This window comes from Callorhinus ursinus, unplaced genomic scaffold (assembly GCF_003265705.2).
Source record: "Callorhinus ursinus isolate GAN/ISIS: 27379988/994484 unplaced genomic scaffold, GSC_fseal_2.0 scaffold7, whole genome shotgun sequence".
NCBI lineage: Eukaryota > Metazoa > Chordata > Mammalia > Carnivora > Otariidae > Callorhinus > Callorhinus ursinus.
In genome coordinates this window covers 74,863,452-74,881,249 of record NW_027397069.1, presented here as the reverse complement: position 1 = coordinate 74,881,249, position 17,798 = coordinate 74,863,452, and the positions used below count along the sequence as shown (strand labels likewise).

General features: G+C 37.6%; 1 protein-coding gene across 3 annotated transcripts in view; it reads left to right on the top strand.

The window, feature by feature from the left end:
* The first annotated feature begins 3,116 nt into the window (after nucleotides 1-3,116).
* The window catches only part of IFT88 (intraflagellar transport 88), a 145,431-nt gene continuing 130,749 nt past the window's right edge, over nucleotides 3,117-17,798 (top strand). For all 3 annotated transcript variants that reach the window (XM_025875209.2, XM_073894797.1, XM_025875208.2), the window contains exons 1-3: nucleotides 3,117-3,253; nucleotides 7,805-7,900; nucleotides 12,377-12,439. In XM_025875209.2, the coding sequence (XP_025730994.1) occupies nucleotides 7,811-7,900; nucleotides 12,377-12,439 (153 nt within the window). In that variant the 5' untranslated portion in view covers nucleotides 3,117-3,253; nucleotides 7,805-7,810. The remainder of the gene's footprint in view (nucleotides 3,254-7,804; nucleotides 7,901-12,376; nucleotides 12,440-17,798) is intronic.

Sequence of the window (17,798 nt, the reverse complement as noted above, 5' to 3'; positions counted from 1 at the left end):
GAGAGCCCAATGAGAGGCTCGATCCCAGGACCCTGGGATCATGACCTGAGCCAAAGGCAGATGCTTAATGACTGAGCCACCCAGGTGCCCCTTCTGTATATGAGTGAAATCATATGGTATTTGTCTTTCTCTGACTGACTTATTTTGCTTAGCATAATACACTCTAGCTCCATCCGTGTTGTTGCAAATGTCAAGACTTCATTCTTTCTGATGGCTGAGTAATATTCCATTATGCATATATATCAAGAAGATGTTCTTGATCCATTCATCAGTCAATGGACATTTGAGCTCTTTCCATAGTTTGGCTATTGTTGATCAAAATCTTTAGATCATGAGCTTCTGAGGCTAAGTTTTAGGCTCTCTTTTCTCATCCTTTCACACCTTCCTCCCCAGGAATAATCTCATGCACTCTCAGGCTTCCGCTCCATCAATTTTTGGGAGCCTGTGAATTCCAAATGTATATCTCCAGATGGAATCTCTTCTCTGAACTTTACATCTTTATATACAGTTGCCTAGTCAAACATCTCTATTTGCACATTTTACAGACATCTGAAACTCAACATGTTCATGTTCAAAATTAAACTTATTTTCTCTCAAATCTGCTTCTCCCGTAGTGTTCTCCATATTAATTAGTGGCACTAGAGTTTTCCCCCAATTGCTTATGCTAAACGTAAGATTCATGCTTGTTGCCTGTTTCTCATTCACTCCTGCCTCTATATGTAATTAATCACAAGCCCTGGCAATTTATTCAATAAGTAATTATTGAGTGCCAACTATTTTCAGGCACTTCCCTAGGCACTAGGGTATAGTCTACAACAAAAAAGATAAAACTCTCTCTTCTCTGCCGAGCTTTTATTTGAGAAATACAAGCTATGTGACCCCAACATTTTGTCTGTCAATTTGAGTGTATGTTCAGTAAGTGATATCTACATTACAATATTTAAAATGAAGGAGATGATTGACCACTCTCTGGGTAAGTAATATCATGCTTATAGAGCAAGTATAAAGGAACTTGAATTTGTTTCCAATAAAAATATTTTTTGAGAGAGCTAGAAATTTATAGAATTTTAGAGCTGTAGATAATTTTATAGAATTATAGAGCTAGAAATTTATAAAAATTTAGGCCTGGAGACCTAAAAAGATAACAAAAATTGTCTAATATATTGAAGTGCAACAACTTGGGAGAAGAGCTGTACAGTGTTCCCTAATTAATTCAACAAATATGTAATAAATATATGCTTTCAGCTAGGCATTGTAGCTGGATACTATCACAAACTGTGTAAGAGTTTACCCTCTTTCCAAACTAACAGCCTAACACAGTTTCATAAATGCTGGCAGAAAGTACCTGAGCCAAAGGACTTTATTCTTCACCACACAACAAGGAGCCTGAGCTTCATATTCCTTTCAGTCATCCTTGCCTCCCCAAGTCCCATGATGGTAGGCCAGGTGGATGCTGCACATGCAATGCGTTTGTGTCACAGCTGAGAAACCCTGAACTTAGGAAACTTTAATCTCTTATAATGGACTGCAGGCCAAAGTGCCCAAGCTTTGCCTCAGAGGGAGATATTATCTTTAATATACTGGATAGCAACAAACCTGCCTTTTGCACTGGAGGGAGACAATCATCTCAATGGTCCAAACTGTTCCCTATACAAACATCCTTGAAGAAATAGTTCTATTGATCAGAGTTCACCAGGGAAAGCGAACCAAAAGAATGCATATATTAAGATTTATTTTAAGGAATTGGCTCCAGCCCAGTTGTGGGACTGCCAAGTCCAAAATCTGCAGGGCAGGACCGCAGGCTGGGGACCTAGGGAAGGGCTGATGTGGCAGCTGGGGTCTGAAGGCAGCCAGAAGGCAGAATTCTCTCCTCTTCCAGGGACATCAGTCTTTTCTCATAAGTCTTTTAACTGATTGGATGAGGCCCACCTACATGATGGAGGGTAATCTGCTGTACTCAAAGTCTACTGGTTTGGTTTTTTGGTTTTTGTTTTTGGTAAAGATTTTATTTATTTGACAGAGAGAAAGACAGCTAGAGAGGGAACACAAGCAGGGGGAGTGGGAGAGGGAGAAGCAGTCTTCCCGCCAAGCAGAGAGCCCCATGTGAGGCTTGATCCCAGGACTCTAGGATCATGACCTGAGCAGAAGGGAGACGCTTAACGACTGCGCCACCCAGGTGCCCCTCAAAGTCTACTGTTTTAATTGTTAATTGTGTCTTTAAAAATCCTCACAGCAACATCTGTACTAGTGTTTTACAAAAAAACTAAGTACTATGGACTAGTCCAGCTGATTCATTAAACACAATAGTCCAGAGATACATAAAAAATTGTTCCCCCTCATTTTTTTCTCAAGATAACCTTGTGAATAATGATAATTAAAACACTATATTGACATACATATAATGTATTTAAAAAAATGTCTCCCGACATGTACTTAATGTTTGAAACTCGTTAATTATTGGTGTCTAGACTTACCCTGCATGACTCCCACTAATCTTCAAAATCTAAAACAAACTTTAATGATATTAAAAAATTATGAATTTCTCATTCATACTGTGCATTTATTTTTAGTATGAACCTGGTTCTAGCTGCTTGGGACACAAAGTTTCAGTTCCTGCCCTTTAAGACACTCACCAGACGAGAATACATTAAGAGCTTGGATAAAGCGTACATAAAGTGCTGTGGGAACACCTAGACATGAGGAAGGAGGGAAGAAGGAGCCCGTGCCTCCGAGACAGGCATCTCATTTGAGCAACTTTACAGGGTGACCGAAGGGAGTCAATGATTACAGGAAACTCGGGCTTCCAGGCTCACATCAGTGTGACGGCTACAGGAGATATTTTATAGTAACCTAGTATCATCCCCGGGTAATCCTCCTGGCTGATTTCATCAGGATTTATAAACCGTCGGGTTTCTTCATTCGCACTCCAAATAGAGGCCGCGCACTGGATACCCCTACGGTGCTCCGGCCACACACAAGCCGCCCCCGCCTCCACTCGGGTCCAGTTCTGAGCCCGCCCCGCCCGGCCACGCCCCCGCCCGGCCTTACTCCACTCCAGCCCCACCCCCACTTTCTCCCCCCACTCCCCTCCCCCCCCGGCGCGGGGCACTGTGGGAGCCGCTTCCTTAGATTCCGCGCGTGGCAACGACTTGGGCGCCGCGCTCTGGCCTCCACGGGCTCTTGGTAGATTTCTCGAGAAAGCCGCGTCTCACCCCGCTAGACTCGCGGTCGCCCTGCTCCCCCTCGCCGCGAGGTAGGAGAAGGGCCCGGGGGCGAGGAGCGCCTCGGGCCGGCGCGGGCGGCGAGGCGCAGGGCCCGCGGCGGGGGGCCGTCCCGAGGCCGGGCCCCTGGCTGCACACCCCCCGCGGGTCCGGGGCGCCGCGGGGGGCGGGGGTTTGGTTTGCGGAGGGGCTCTACCTGCCCACTGGCGCTTCCTTCCGTCCCGCCTGCGGCTGGACGCGGCCTGCAGGCCCCACGTCTGTGCACCCAGAACCGCGGGCGTTGGTTCGCAAACGTTGATCCCTGTAGTCGGCGAGTTTGTGTTACTCCTCTAAGCAGGGCTGGGCAGTGTTGCTCCGCGCTGGATGGCTGTCCCAAATCAGTAACGCTGCAGCCGGGAAATTCGAACCCAGATTAGACCTCTCCACCAGCTCTTGCATTTTATAGCAGATACACTGAACAGTCATCTTTATTTTTGTGTGTTATGTAAAGCTTTTGAAATTTTCTAATAAAACGTTTAATTCATGAAGTATGAGAGAACACAACAGAAGGCATAAACCTGTACTCAGCCTCAAAAAGATGAAACAAAATTCCAAAAACTTCAAGTATTGTTTTTCCAGGATTCTTTCTAGGGCTAAAATCCCACTTTTCCTTTTCTGCTTGTGACCTTTTGAGGCATCTTGGATGTAGGCTGTCCAACTATCCCACTGACTAGTGGGAGAGTATCATAAAAAAAAAAAAGCTTTCCCATTTTTAAAAAAGAGGTTACTGGCACTTAATTTATATTAGTGTCATCCCCAGATTGTTGCAACACGAATGGGTTGTTATGTGTATGAACTGCTTTTGAAACCTTGGGGAATCCAGAGAACCGAAGTTGTAGTATTTGCTTTGTCACGCATACTTCACTTCACTTTTCCTGGCCTCGCTTTCTACATCTCTTAAGATTAATTTGCTCACTCCATGTCTGTTCAGCAGTAGTCTCAGATGTAAGCTAATTTCATTGTGGTTGCAACCCAGCAAGAAGGATATCTAGTTCTAAAAGTTGCTTTTTTTTTCATAACATGCATGTAAGTTGAACTGACCGAAATGGGGCTCATAATCAGAAAGTTCTCAAAGTGTGGTTCTCAGACCAGCACACTGTATAAAATGCATACCGTAAGGAATAGAGGGGGTGGTGATGACTCCCACCCAGATTTAATGAATCACAAACTGCTGGTGGGGGAGTGACAGTCTGTATTTTAATAAGCCCTTAGGTTTCTCATGCCCTCTAAAGTTTGAGAACCACTGGTATAGCATTCTCTGAGCTAAACCTTTTAAGTCAAAATATTTTCTTTATCTTATACCAATGACTTTTATTTTTCAAATTTTTATTTCTTGAAGTATAGTTGATGTACATATTATGTTAGTTTGAGCTGTGCAACATAGTGATTTGAAATTTATATACATTACAGAATGATCACCACAATAAATCTAGTTACCATCTGTCACCAAAGTTATTACAATATTATGACTGTGGTCTCTATGCTGTAATTTACATCCTCATTACTTATTTATTTTATAACTGGGAGTTTGTATCCTGGTGACTTTTAATACTTTTGGTAGTGTTTGGAGTGAACATTTCTATCTGATTGACATTTTTCTCATAGTTTTCATCTCTAAAAAGTAATGAAATATTAACTCAAAAGACCTAAGTGTAAGAGCTAAAACTGTAAAGCTCTTAAAAGAAAACAGGTGTAAATCTTCTTGATCTGGGATTAGGCAGTGGTCTTTTTTTTAGATGCGACACTAAAAGCACAAGCAACCAAGGAAAAAATGGAGAAATTGTATATGATCAAAATTCAAAGGACATCTCAAAGGGTACCATTGAGAAAATGAAAGGGTAGCGCATAGGATGGGATAAAAATATATGCAAATCAATCTAAGGTCTAGTATTCAGAATGTATAAAGGATTTATATAACTCAGATAAGACAAATAACCTAATTTTTGAAAATGGGCAAAGCATCTGAGCAGACATTTCTCCAAAGAGATATACGATGGTCAGTAAGTATACGAAAAGATACTCAGCATCATTAGTTATCAAGGAAATGCAAATCAAAACCACAAAGATACCATTATATACCCATTAGAATGGCAATAATCAAAAAGAGGGGCAATAACAAGTGTTGGCTAGGACATGGAGAAATTGGAACCTTCACACATTGCTGGTGGAATGTAAAATGTGCAGCCACTTTGGAGTCTAGCAGCTTTTCCAAGAATTAAACATAGAGTTGCCATATGACCCAACAATACCATTCCTAGGTATACACTCAGTAGAATTGAAAATTTAGGTCCACACTAAATGCACACAAATGTTCGTAGCAGTATTATTCATAATAACCATAAAGTGAAACAATCCAAATGTCCATTAGCTAATAGATAAAATATTCAACCATAAAAAGGAATGAAGTACTGATGCATGCTACAACATAGATGAACCTTGAAAACATTATGTTAAGTGAAAGAAGCCAGACATAAAAGGCTATGTATTTGATGATTCCATACAAAATGTCCAGAATTGGCAAATCCCTGGAGACAAAGTAGATTAGTGCCATAGGCTAGGTGGAGGGAGGAATGAAGAATAACTGCTAAAAGGGTCTCAAATTTCTTTATGGGTTGATGAAAATGTTCTGGAATTAGATGTGGTGGTTGCACAACCTTGTGAATATACTAAAAACCACTGAATTGTACACCTTAAAAAGGTAAATTTTATGTATATGTGAATCATAAAAAATTAATAATTTTATATTTCATGTAAAAATTTTTTAAGGTTACAAGTAGCCACATAGGTTTGGCATTATACTGAGCAATAAGATTAAGCTGAAATTTTTGTCAGAATTTACTGGCACCGTTAACATTGTACAAGCTTCAAAAAAAATATGTATTTTAAGATAAAGTAGTTCAATACTACATTTCTTGGGTAGCTAGCCTGCCTCCTCCCCCAAATTGCCTAAAATATTTTTCTTTTTTTTTTTTTTTAAGGATTTTTTTATTTTGACAGAGAGGAAACACAAGTAGGGGGAGTGGGAGAGGGAGAATCAGGCTTCCAGCGGAGCAGGGAGCCTGATGCGGGGCTCAACGCGGGGCTCGATCCCAGGACCCTGGGACCACGACCCGAGCCGAAGGCAGACGCTTAACGACTGAGCCACCCAGGCGCCCCGCTTAAAATATTTTTCAATTTGAGGGATTACTTGTCCAAGAATTCTTCCCAAATTCTCTAGTAATTACTACATTTACTTACAGTGTATGTATACGTAATTATATTTTTCTCTGACATCTGTTTTATTTCTGCCTTGCACTTTTTCTTCAACATTTTATTATGGAAATTTTCAAATGTACAGTAAAGCTTAAAGAATTTTGCAGTAAACGTCATACCTGCTACCTAGATTCTACCATTACCATTTTTCTGTATTTTATCACAAACCTATTCATTTATCCATATTATTTTTATGCACATCAAACTAAATTACAGATATTAAGCTTTCCCTTAAATGCATAATAATTATAAGCTTGCTATTTATTTACAGTTTTTTTCTTTCAAGAAAAAATGTACAATGAAAAGAAAAATTTCAAGTATGCATTTGTTGAATTTTTACAAGCGCGTATACCAGTATAACCCAAACCCCTGTCAGGATATAGAATATTTATCACCCTAGAAAATTCTATAATCATGCACTTTTCCATTCAGTCTCTAGTCCCAGTGTCTAAAAAGCAACCACTGTTCGGATTGTTTTCCACAACAGTTTGTCTGTCCTAGAATTTTAAATCAATGAAATGACACATAAGGTACAGTTTTGTGAGGCTTACTTCCCTCAACATAATTCCTCCATATTATGTGTCAGCAGTGCATTGTTTTTTATTGCTGAATAATACTTGGCTGCATAAATATGCCACATTTGCTTATCCATTGTGTTGATAGGCACCTGGTCTGTTTCTAGTTTTTGGCTGTAAAGAATAAAGCTCCTGTGAACATTCTTATATAAATACCTTTGTGGACCAATGTTTTCATTTCTCTCAGGTAAATACTTGGAGTGGTGTTGCTGGGTCATAAGAAATAAATGTTAATTTTATGAAACTGCCAGATTTTTTTCCAAAATTTACCATATTACACCCCCAATAACAGTGTATGACTATTTAGATTTCTCCATATTCTTGCTGACCTTTTGTGTTGTTGTTTTTTTAAATTTAACCATTGTAGTGGGTGTGTAGTGTTTCTGCATCACATTATAATTGACATACGTTCTTCTGCTCTTTGAAAATAAGGGCTCTTTGATACTAAGCTCTTTGAAAATAAGGGCAACCAACTGTACTTCTCTCGAGTGCCTGTCACTGTCTTTTTAATGTAATAGGTGCAGAATAAATTTGAAATGAGAGCAGTGAATGAATGTTTTGACACCTAGTTTTGAGAATTTGAAGTGAAAAAATTTTAAGTCATAAAAATATGTAGCAGTAAATTTGACCAGGAAGGTTGTTAAGTAGTTATATTTTATTTCAATTAAGAATTATTTCATATACCAAGAGCGTATTTACACTGCCAATTTTTCATAGGTACAAATGATGCAAAATGTACACCTGGCCCCAGAAACAGATGAAGATGATCTTTATTCTGGTTATAATGACTACAATCCAACCTATGATACTGAGGTAAAAAAAATAAATCTAGTTTTTTATGTTGGTCTTTGCTAACCAGCTGGTTCATGAAAACTTTGGATTTGACTGTTCTGCTTTATTATGCTTTAGATCAAATAAACTGGTTAAAAGCCTAGAAAAGTGCTATTACTGATGTCTGTACTAACTTCTAATAATACTAATTTCAGCAAAAGGGAAAATCATGAGAAAGGTTATGTAAACAAATTAGGATCAATTATATACTTGTATTTTCCAACACTAGGTATCTGAATGTGTAAGTAGAAAGATTTAAGTCACTCGAGGTATCTAAAAGCAGTTTTTTTAAAATGCTACAAATTTGAAATGTCGTATAGTGATTTTTTTCTTTTAATTATATGAGTATTTTATAGAAAACTTAGGAAATAGAAATGTGTGTAAAGAAAAATTGAAATCACAGAAACACTCACCATCCAGAAATAAATGTTAACTAACATATAATGCTTATCTCATCAAACATTTCCCTATGTAAATTTATGTGTATCTCTATATATTTTTGGATAAAATGGTATCATTTATCATCCATTTATATCCATCTATATGTACTTAAACTAAAGATGAAATTGTTATTAAGACAAATATTTGAATTTTTAAAAAATATTTGAATATTTTAAATCTTTATATCATTGTGAGAGTTAGAGTTTCCAAACTATAAAACAAAACAAAACTTTTTTTTATAAAGTTATCTTGAAATAGTGTGTGAAAAAAGTGAGGGTGAAGGATTTGGTTGTTAATTTTTTTGCTAGTATATAATAATCAAATACTAGCATTTGTAGGACTTTATCTGAATTTAGGAAATCTTATTCTAGAGTTTTTTATATTGCTTTTAGTAATTTTTCAGTTGTTTTTTCCTCTGGAGAAAATGGTAATCTGTAAATGTGAGGCCTGGAAAGAAAACAAAGAAAATAGAAACCATTCACTTACTCTATATGAAATAAAAATCTAAGAGATATAATCATTTGTAGAAAATCCAAAATACAGAAGTTTGGAGAAAAATAAAATGATGTAAATCCTGTCACCCAAAGATCACCTATAGATTAATATAATTAATCACTTGACATTTTGCTGTATTCCTGTCTTTTAATACACACAGGTGTTTCCCTCCTTTGTGTACACTGTGTATACACATAGATATGATTATATAGACTCCTTTTTAAAAACATATTAAAACACGGGGCACCTGGGTGGCTCAGTTGTTAAGCATCTGCCTTCGGCTTAGGTCATGATTCCAGGATCCTGGGATCGAGCCCCACATCGGGCTTCTTGGCTTCTTGCTCGACGGGAAGCCTGCTTCTCCCTCTCCCACTCCCCCTGCTTGTATTCCCTCGCTCGCTGTGTCTCTCTCTGTCAAATAAATAATAAAAATAAAATCTTTAAAAACTTATATTAAAACATAGGTGTTTTCCTAAGTTTGCGTAGATTTTGAAAACCACTGAACCCTTCCCCTTTTCCCCAGTTTTAAAAAGTTATATGTATAAAAAATGTATGTGCTCATTGTTGAAAAGGGAATTACCCATAATTCCATCACTCCAAAATAACTACTGTTAACATTTTGTTGCTTTGTCATTCTTTCATGCATACATATATAGTTTTCTTTTAGCATGTTTGGAATTGAACTAGCATTTACTTTTCTGTTTGCTTTTTTACATTCAACTACATCATAAGCAATGTCTCACGATGCTAATGATTTAAATACAGTTGAACAACATGGGGTTTAGGGACCCTGACTCTCCTCCTTCCCCCCATGCAGTCAAAAATCCACATATAACTTTTGACTCCCCCAAAATGTAACTACTAATAGCCCACTGTTGACCAGAAGCCTTACTGATAACATCAATTAACACATATTTTGTATGTTATATATGTCATATACTGTATCCTTAACATAATATCTTTTTCTTAATTTTTTCAGTATTTTTAAGCTGGATGGCTTGCGAGTTTTTTCAAATTGTCACAAGTCTCCAAAAATTTCCCTACATATATAATTTTTAAAGATTTTATTTATTTGACAGAGACACAATGAGAGAGGGCAATTGTTATTAAGACAATTATAAGTGGGAGAGTGGGAAAGGGAGAAGCAGGGGGAGTGGGAGAGGGAGAAGCAGGCTTCCCATGGAGCAGGGAGCCGAATGTGGGGCTCAATCCCAGGACCCTGGGATCGTAACCTGGGCCGAAGGCAGACGCTTAACTACTGAGCCACCCAGCGCCCCCCAGTATATTTATTGGGAAAAAATCCACATGTAAGTAGACCCACACAGTTCAAACCTGTGTTGTTCAAGGTCAACGGTATAATTTTAATTGCATTTTACTGAATATGTGTAGATGATTAGAACTATTTTCAGATCATAGGATATTTATTTCCAGTTTTTTGCTGTTGTAAATAACTATGCAGTGAACAATATTATGCATAAATGATTTTCTGTATTTTGAGCGAGCATTTCCTTGGCTAGAGTCCCAGAAGTAGAATTAATAGATAATGAATATGATCACTTTTAAAGCACCAGAGAAATTTCCTAACTTCTCAGGTCATCACAGTGTAGCTTCATTGTTTAATTCAAAGAGAATATTCAGAATGCCAGACACAAAAATAAATAGTAAAATAAAAATAAAGTTTGGTTTACCCACAGTTTTCTTATATCTTAGTTAGTTGGAATAATAACAGATTTCATATATAAATGAATTAATTGAAACATTTTCTAAGATATTCATAGATTATGCAAATTGCTAATAAAATCACAAACAAAGAAAAATTACAAAAGTTGTGTTAGTTTGGTATTTGTAATTGGAGAGTTTGTTGACAATTTTTAGTTTGTCATTTAGTTAGAATTCACTGAGTTGATTAAATAAAATTTTATTTATCGTTTAGGAATACTAGAAGACTTCCTTTTCCTAAGGGAGCTGCCAAAGTAGTATAATTAATTATGCTGAAGGTTGCCTTTGGCTTTATGCTTCATATGGAAGTTGTCTAGTTTCCATAACTAACCGAGGATTGTGTACTTATTTTCTGTAGTTGACATGGAAGGTTATAAAGATTATTTTAAGGTAAAAATTAAAGAATGCTTGGACATAATAAAATCACATTTAAAGTGCATTTTAGGGGCACCTGGGTGGCTCAGTCAGTTAAGCCTCTGCCTTTGGCTTAGGTCATGATCCCAAGGTCCTGGGATCGAGCCCCATATCGGGCTCCCTGCTCAGTGGGAAGCCTGCTTCTCCCTCTCCCCCTGCCTGCTGCTCCCCCTGCTTGTGCTCTCTCTCTGTCAAATAAATAAATAAAATCTTTTTTTTAAAAAGTGCATTTTATTAACATCCTGGTTATATAAACATTTTACATTAATTGTTTGCAGAGGTTTTAAAAGTTAATTGATAGTGACTCTTTTTTAATTTGTATTTTTCTTTTTTGACAATCAGCAAGTATATTTTTGTGGAAAGTAGACTGAAATAAATCAGAGGCAAATCTGACAGTTGCCTGTAATGTCTGTATGAAGGGTTAGAGCCAGAGTTTGCGTTGGTGAAGGAGGAGGAAATAAAGGCTGGTTAGAAGGTTGGTGGTTGGCAAGACTGGGTGTTTTTGAGAGAGTCTAAAAATGGCATTTGTCCTGGAAACCCAGGAATATTTGTATCTTGCTCTTGGCTAATACTATTTTCCTCACCTTTCCTGACAAAGAATCTGAGTACATGCAGGAATCAGCAAAGCACAGTAACATTTTATTTCAACTGAGGCTTTGGTTCCAAATGGGACAGCGAGTTGGACCCTGTGGAGCCTTCTCTTTGCTCAGCCCAGTCTGAATTACAAACTTGACTTCTTCAGCGAAATGAAATGTCCTAAGGCTTTTTCAGGATGGGGCTAGTAACCATGGTCCCAGCATATGGAAGAAGAGAAGGGAGGGAGAGAGGACAGAGAGCAAGAGAGGGAGGGGGTGCCTGGGTGGCTCAGATGGTTAAGCGTCTGCTTTCCGCTCAGGTCATGATCTCCAGGTTCTGGGATCGAGCCCCATATCGGGCTCCTTACTCAGCAGGGAGCCTGCCTCTCCCCCTGCTTGTGCTCTCTCTGTCCCTCTCTATCTCTCTCTCTCTCAAATAAATAAATAAAATCTTAAAAAAAAAAAGTGGGTGAGAAAGAGATGTGTTTCCCTGCTCTTGCTGTTTGGCCATATCCTTGTGTCCTTGAACTTTTAACCAAGCATAATGATACCACGCATTTAAACATGGCCAATAAAATACCTTACAGTTGACTGACATTACCAGTACTCCTCTTCCTAGACAAGGAAGGAACCTTGATATTTGGGTAGTGTGACAGGGGAACTTTGAGAACAGGAGTCCTTGAGCCACTACCTAGATATCAACAGATGGGGTAAGATAAATTATAGAGGATCATGAATACCAAACAGAAGACATTAAGCTTATTTTTTTAATTCTTCCTTCATGTTGAATGTTAAATTTGCCTTTTCATTTTAGGAATTAGAGAATGACACCGCTTTTCAGCAAGCAGTGAGAACTAGTCATGGCAGAAGACCTCCAGTAAGTGAATTTTTTTTGTTGTTGTGGTAAAAAATCACATAACATAAAATTTGCCATCTTAACCATTTTTCATTTTATTTTTTAATTCTAGTTAAGTGTTATATTAGTTTCAGATGTAGCATATAGTGAATCAACAATTCCATATGTCACCTGGTGCTCATCACAGCAGGTGCCCTCCTTAATCCCAAACACCTATTTCACCCATCCCTCCACCCACCTCTCCTCTGGTACCCATCAGTTTGTTCTCTATAGCTAAGAGTCTGTTTCTTGATTTGTCTTTCTTTTTTTCCCCTTTGCTTATTTGTTTTGTTTCATAAATTCCACATATGAGTGAAATCAAATGACATTTGTCTTTCTCTGTCTTATTTTGCTTAGCTTTATACTCCCTAGCTCCATCCATTTCCTTGCAAATGGCAAGATTTCATTCCTTTTTATGGATGAATAATTTTCCATTTTATATATATACCACCTCTTCTTTATCCATTCATCAGTCGATGGACACTTGGGCTGCTTCCATAATTTGGTTATTGTAAATGATGCTGTTGTAAACATAGGGGTGCATGAATCCCTTTGAAGTAGTGTTTTTGTATTTTTGGGGTAAATACTCAGTAGTGCAATTGCTGGATCATGGGGTAGTTCTCTAATTAACTTTTTGAGAAACCTTCATACTGTTTTCCACAGTGGTTGTACCAGTTTGCATTCCCACTAACAGTGCAAGGGTGTTTCTTTTTCTCCACATCCTGACCAACACCTGTTGTTTCTTGTGTTGTTGATTTTAGCCACTCAGACAGGTGTGAGGTGGTAGTTAATTGTAGTTTTGATTTGCATTCCCTGATGGTAAGCGATGATGATCATCTTTTCATGTGTCTGTTGGCCATCTGGATGTCTTCTTTGGAGAAACGTCTGTTCATGTCTTCTGTCCGTTTTTTAACTGGATTGTTTGTTTTTTGGGTGTTGAGTTTTATAAGTTCTTTATATATTTTGGATAGTAACCCTTTATTGGATAGGTCATTTGCAAATATCTTCTCCCCTTCCACAGGTTGCCTTTTAGTTTTCTAGATTGTTTCCTTTGCCGTGCAGAAGCTTTTTATTTTGATGTAGTCCTAGTTTATTTTTGCTTTAATTTCCCTTGCCGCAGGGGACCTATCTAGAAGAAAGTTGCTATGGCCAATGCCACAGAAATTACTTCTTGTGCTTTCTTCAAGGACTTCTGTGGTATAGATCTCACATTTAGGTTCTTAATCCATTTTGAGTTTATTTTGTGTATGGTGTAAGAGAATGGTCCAGTTTCATTCTTTTGCATGTGGCTGTCCAGTTTTCCCAGCACCATTTATTGAAGAGACAATCTTTTTTCCATTAGATATTCTTTTCCTGCTTTGTTGAAGATTAATTGACCATATAGTTGTGAGCTCATTTCTGGGTTTTCTATTCTGTTCCATTGATATACCTGTCTATTTTTGTGCCAGGACCATACTGTTTTGCTTACTACAGCTCTGTAACATACCTTGAAGTCTGGAATTGTGATGCCTCCACCTTTGCTTTTCTTTTCCAAGATTGCTTTGGCTATTTGGGGTCTTTTGTGCTTCCATACAAATTTTGGGATTGTTCTTGTTCTGTGAAAAATGCTATTGGGTTTGATAGGGATTACATTAAATGTATAGATTGCTTTGGGTAGTACCAACATTTTAACGATATTTGTTCCTCTAATCCATCAGCATGGACTATCTTTCAATTTCTCTGTATCCTCTTCAGTTTCTTTCATCAGTGTTTGATAGTTTTCAGAGTACAGGTCTTTCACCACTTTGGTTAGGTTCATTCCTAGTTATCTTATTATTTTTGGTGGGATTGTAAATGGGATTGATTCCTTAATTTCTCTTTCTGCTGTTCATTATAGAAACGCAACAAATTTCTGTATGTTGATTTTGTGTCTTGTGACGTTATTGAATTTATCAGTTTTACCAGTGTTTTGGTGGAGTCTTTTGGGTTTTCTATGTAGAATATCATGTCATCTTCAAATAGTGAAAGTTTTACTTCTTCCTTGCCAATTTGGATGACTTTGATTTCTTTTTGTTGTGTGATTGCTGTGGATAAGACTTCCAGTACATGTTTAATAAAAGTTGTGAGAGTGGACATCCCTGTCTTATTCCTCACTATAGATGAAAAGCTCTCAGTTTCTCCCGATTTAGGATGTTGTTAGCTGTGCATTTTTCATGTATGGCCTTTATTATGTTGAGGTATGTTTCCTCTAAACATACTCTGTTGAGGATTTTTTATCAGGAATGGATGTTGTACTTTGTCAGATGCTTTTTTGCATCTATTAAAATGGTCACATGGTTTTTATCCTTTCTCTTATTAATGTAGTGTATCATATTGATTGATTTGAAATATTGAACCACCCTTGCAATCCAGGAATAAATCCCACTTGATCATGGTGAATGGTATTTTTAATGTATTATTGGATTCAGTCTGCTAGTATTTTGAGAACTTTTGCATCTGTGTTCCTCAGAGATATTGGCCTGTAGTTCCCTTTGTTAGTGTTGCCTTTATCTGGTTTTGGTATCAGGTTAATGCTGACCTGTAGAATGAATTTGGAAGTTTTCCTTCCTTTTCCATTTTTTGGAATAGTTTGAGCTTTACGTGTTTGGTAGAATTTGCCTGTGAAGCCATCTGGTCCTGGAGTTTTATTTGTAGGGAGTTTTTGGATTACTAATTCAATTTCTTGGCTGGCTATTGGTCTCTTCAAATTTTCTATTTATTCCTGTTTCAGTTTTGGTAACTTACATGTTTTTAGGAATTTGTCCATTTCTTCTAGGTTGTCCAATTTGTTGCTATATAGTTTTTCATAATATTATCCTATAACTGTATTTCTGTGGTGTTGATTGTTATTTCTCCTCTCTCATTTGTGACTTTATTGATTTGAGTCCTATCTTTTTTTTTCTTGATAAGCCTGGCTAGAGGTTTATCAATTTTATTAATTTTTTCAAAGAACCAACAATGGCTTCATTGATTGGTTCTATTGTGTTTTTAGTTTCTACGTCATTTATTTATGCTCTGATCTTTATTGTTTCCTTCCTTCTGCTGGTTTATTCTTGCTTATTGTTCTTTTTCTAGCTCCTTTCAGTGTAAGAATAGGTGGTTTATTTGAGATTTTTCTCTTGCTTCTTGAGGTAGGCCTTTATTGCTATATATTTCTGTCTTAGAACCACTTTTGCTGTATCCCAAAGGTTTTGGACTCTCGTGTTTTCATTTTCATTTGCTTGTATGTACTTTTTTATTTCTTCTTTTATGTCCTGTTTGATCCATTCACTGTTTAGTAGCATGGTATTTAACTTCCATGTATTGTGGTCTTTCCAGAGTTTTTCTTGTTGATTTCTAGATTCATAGCATTGTGGTCAGAAAAGGCACATGGTATGACTTCAGACTTCTTGAATTGATTGAGGCCTATTTTGTGGCCTAATACGTGATCTGTTTTGAAGAATGTTCTGTGTGCACTTGAAAAGAATGTGTATTCTGCTGTTTTAGGATGGAATGTTCCAAATATATCTGTTAAATCCATCTGTTCCAGCGTATCATGAAAAGCTATTGTTTCCTTGTTGATTTTCTGTTTAGATGATCTGTCCATTGATGTAAGTGGGGTGTTACAGTCCCCTACTGTTATTGTATTATTATCAATTCGTTCCTTTATGTTTGTTATTGTTTTATGTATTTGGGTGCTCCCATGTTGGGTGCAGAAATATTTATAATTGTTATATCTTCTTGTTGGATTGTCCCCTTTATTATTATATAGTGTCCTCCTTTGTCTCTTGTTACAGTCTTTGTTTTAAAATCTAGTTTGTCTAATGTAAGTATTGCTACTCTGGCTTTCTTTTTTTTTTTTAAAGATTTTTATTTATTTGACAGAGAGATAGAGAGCACAAGTAGGCAGAGAGGCAGGCAGAGGAAGAAGGAGAAACAGGCTTCCCGCTGAGCAGGGAGCCCGATGCGGGGCTCGATCCCAGGACCCTGGGATCATGACCTGAGCCGAAGGCAGCCGCTTAACCAACTGAGCCACCCAGGTGCCCCGCTACTCTGGCTTTCTTTTGACATCCCTTTGCATAACAAATATTTCTCTGTCCCCTCACTTTCAATCTGCAGGTGGCTTTAGGTCTAAAATAAGTCTCTCATAGGCAGCATATAGATGGGCCATGTTTTTTAATCCATTTTGTTACCCTATGTCTTTTGATTGGAATGTTTAGTCCATTTACATTAAAAGTAATTATTGAGAGATCTGTATTTATTTCTATTTTATTACCTGTTTTGTGGTTGTTTCTGAAGATTTTTCTCTGATCCTTTTTTGTCTTTCCTGTTTTATGGTTTGCTGGTTTTCTTTAGTGATATATTTGGATTTCTTTCTCTTTATTCTTTCCATATTTATTAGTCTTTGATTTGTGGTTACCATTAGGTTTGAATATAGCATCTTCTGCATATAGCCATCTACATTAATGATGTTGATGTCGTTTTGAGTTTGAACCCATTCTTCACTCCTGTTCTCTCCACACTTTAGGTATATGATGTCATATTTTACACCCTTTTGAGTTCGTTGACTGATTTTTTTATAAGATACTCATTTTTACTGCTTTTGTGTTTCCTGCTTTCTTACTGTCACTTTTGGTCTTTCCTTTCCACTCAAAGAATCCCCTTTAACATTTCTGAGTCCCCTAAGTCTGTTCTCGTTTTGCATAATTCTTTTTTTCTCCCTTTTGTTCAGCTTGATTACGCTCCACTACTCTGTCTTCTAGGTCATTAATTTGTTCTTCTGCTTCTTCCAGCCTGTTGTTCCTTCCACCATGCATGTTTCTCATTTCATTTATTATACTTTTACCTCTGCTATGTTATACCTTATATCTGTATTAAGGGTCTCATTCATGTCTTTCACTCTTTCCTCAAGTCCAGTGAACATCTTTATGATCACTACTTTAAATTCTCTATCAGGCCTGTCATATCTGTTTCACTTAGATCTCCTGCCATGGCCTTGTCCTCTGTTCTTTCATTCTGTCTTCTCGTTCAGTCTAAGTCTCTGCGCTTGTTTCTCTGTGTTAAGAAAGTCAGCTGTGTCTCCTGTTCTTGAGGGTAGTGGCCTTATACAGAAGAGGTCCCATAGTGCCCTGCTGTGTAGCGTTCCTGTACCCCAGGGCCTCGCACTTCCAGGAGTGTCTCCTGTGTGTACTACGTGCACTTGCTGTTGTGTCCTGGCTGCTTTATCCTTCAGGCCAGTCATCTGCAGAGGCTCTCTTTGCCTGCTGTGGACAGTTTTTGGTCCCTGGTCTGAATGTGGCAAATTTCAGTGAGGTGAGCGCCGACCTGTTTGTGAAATAAGACC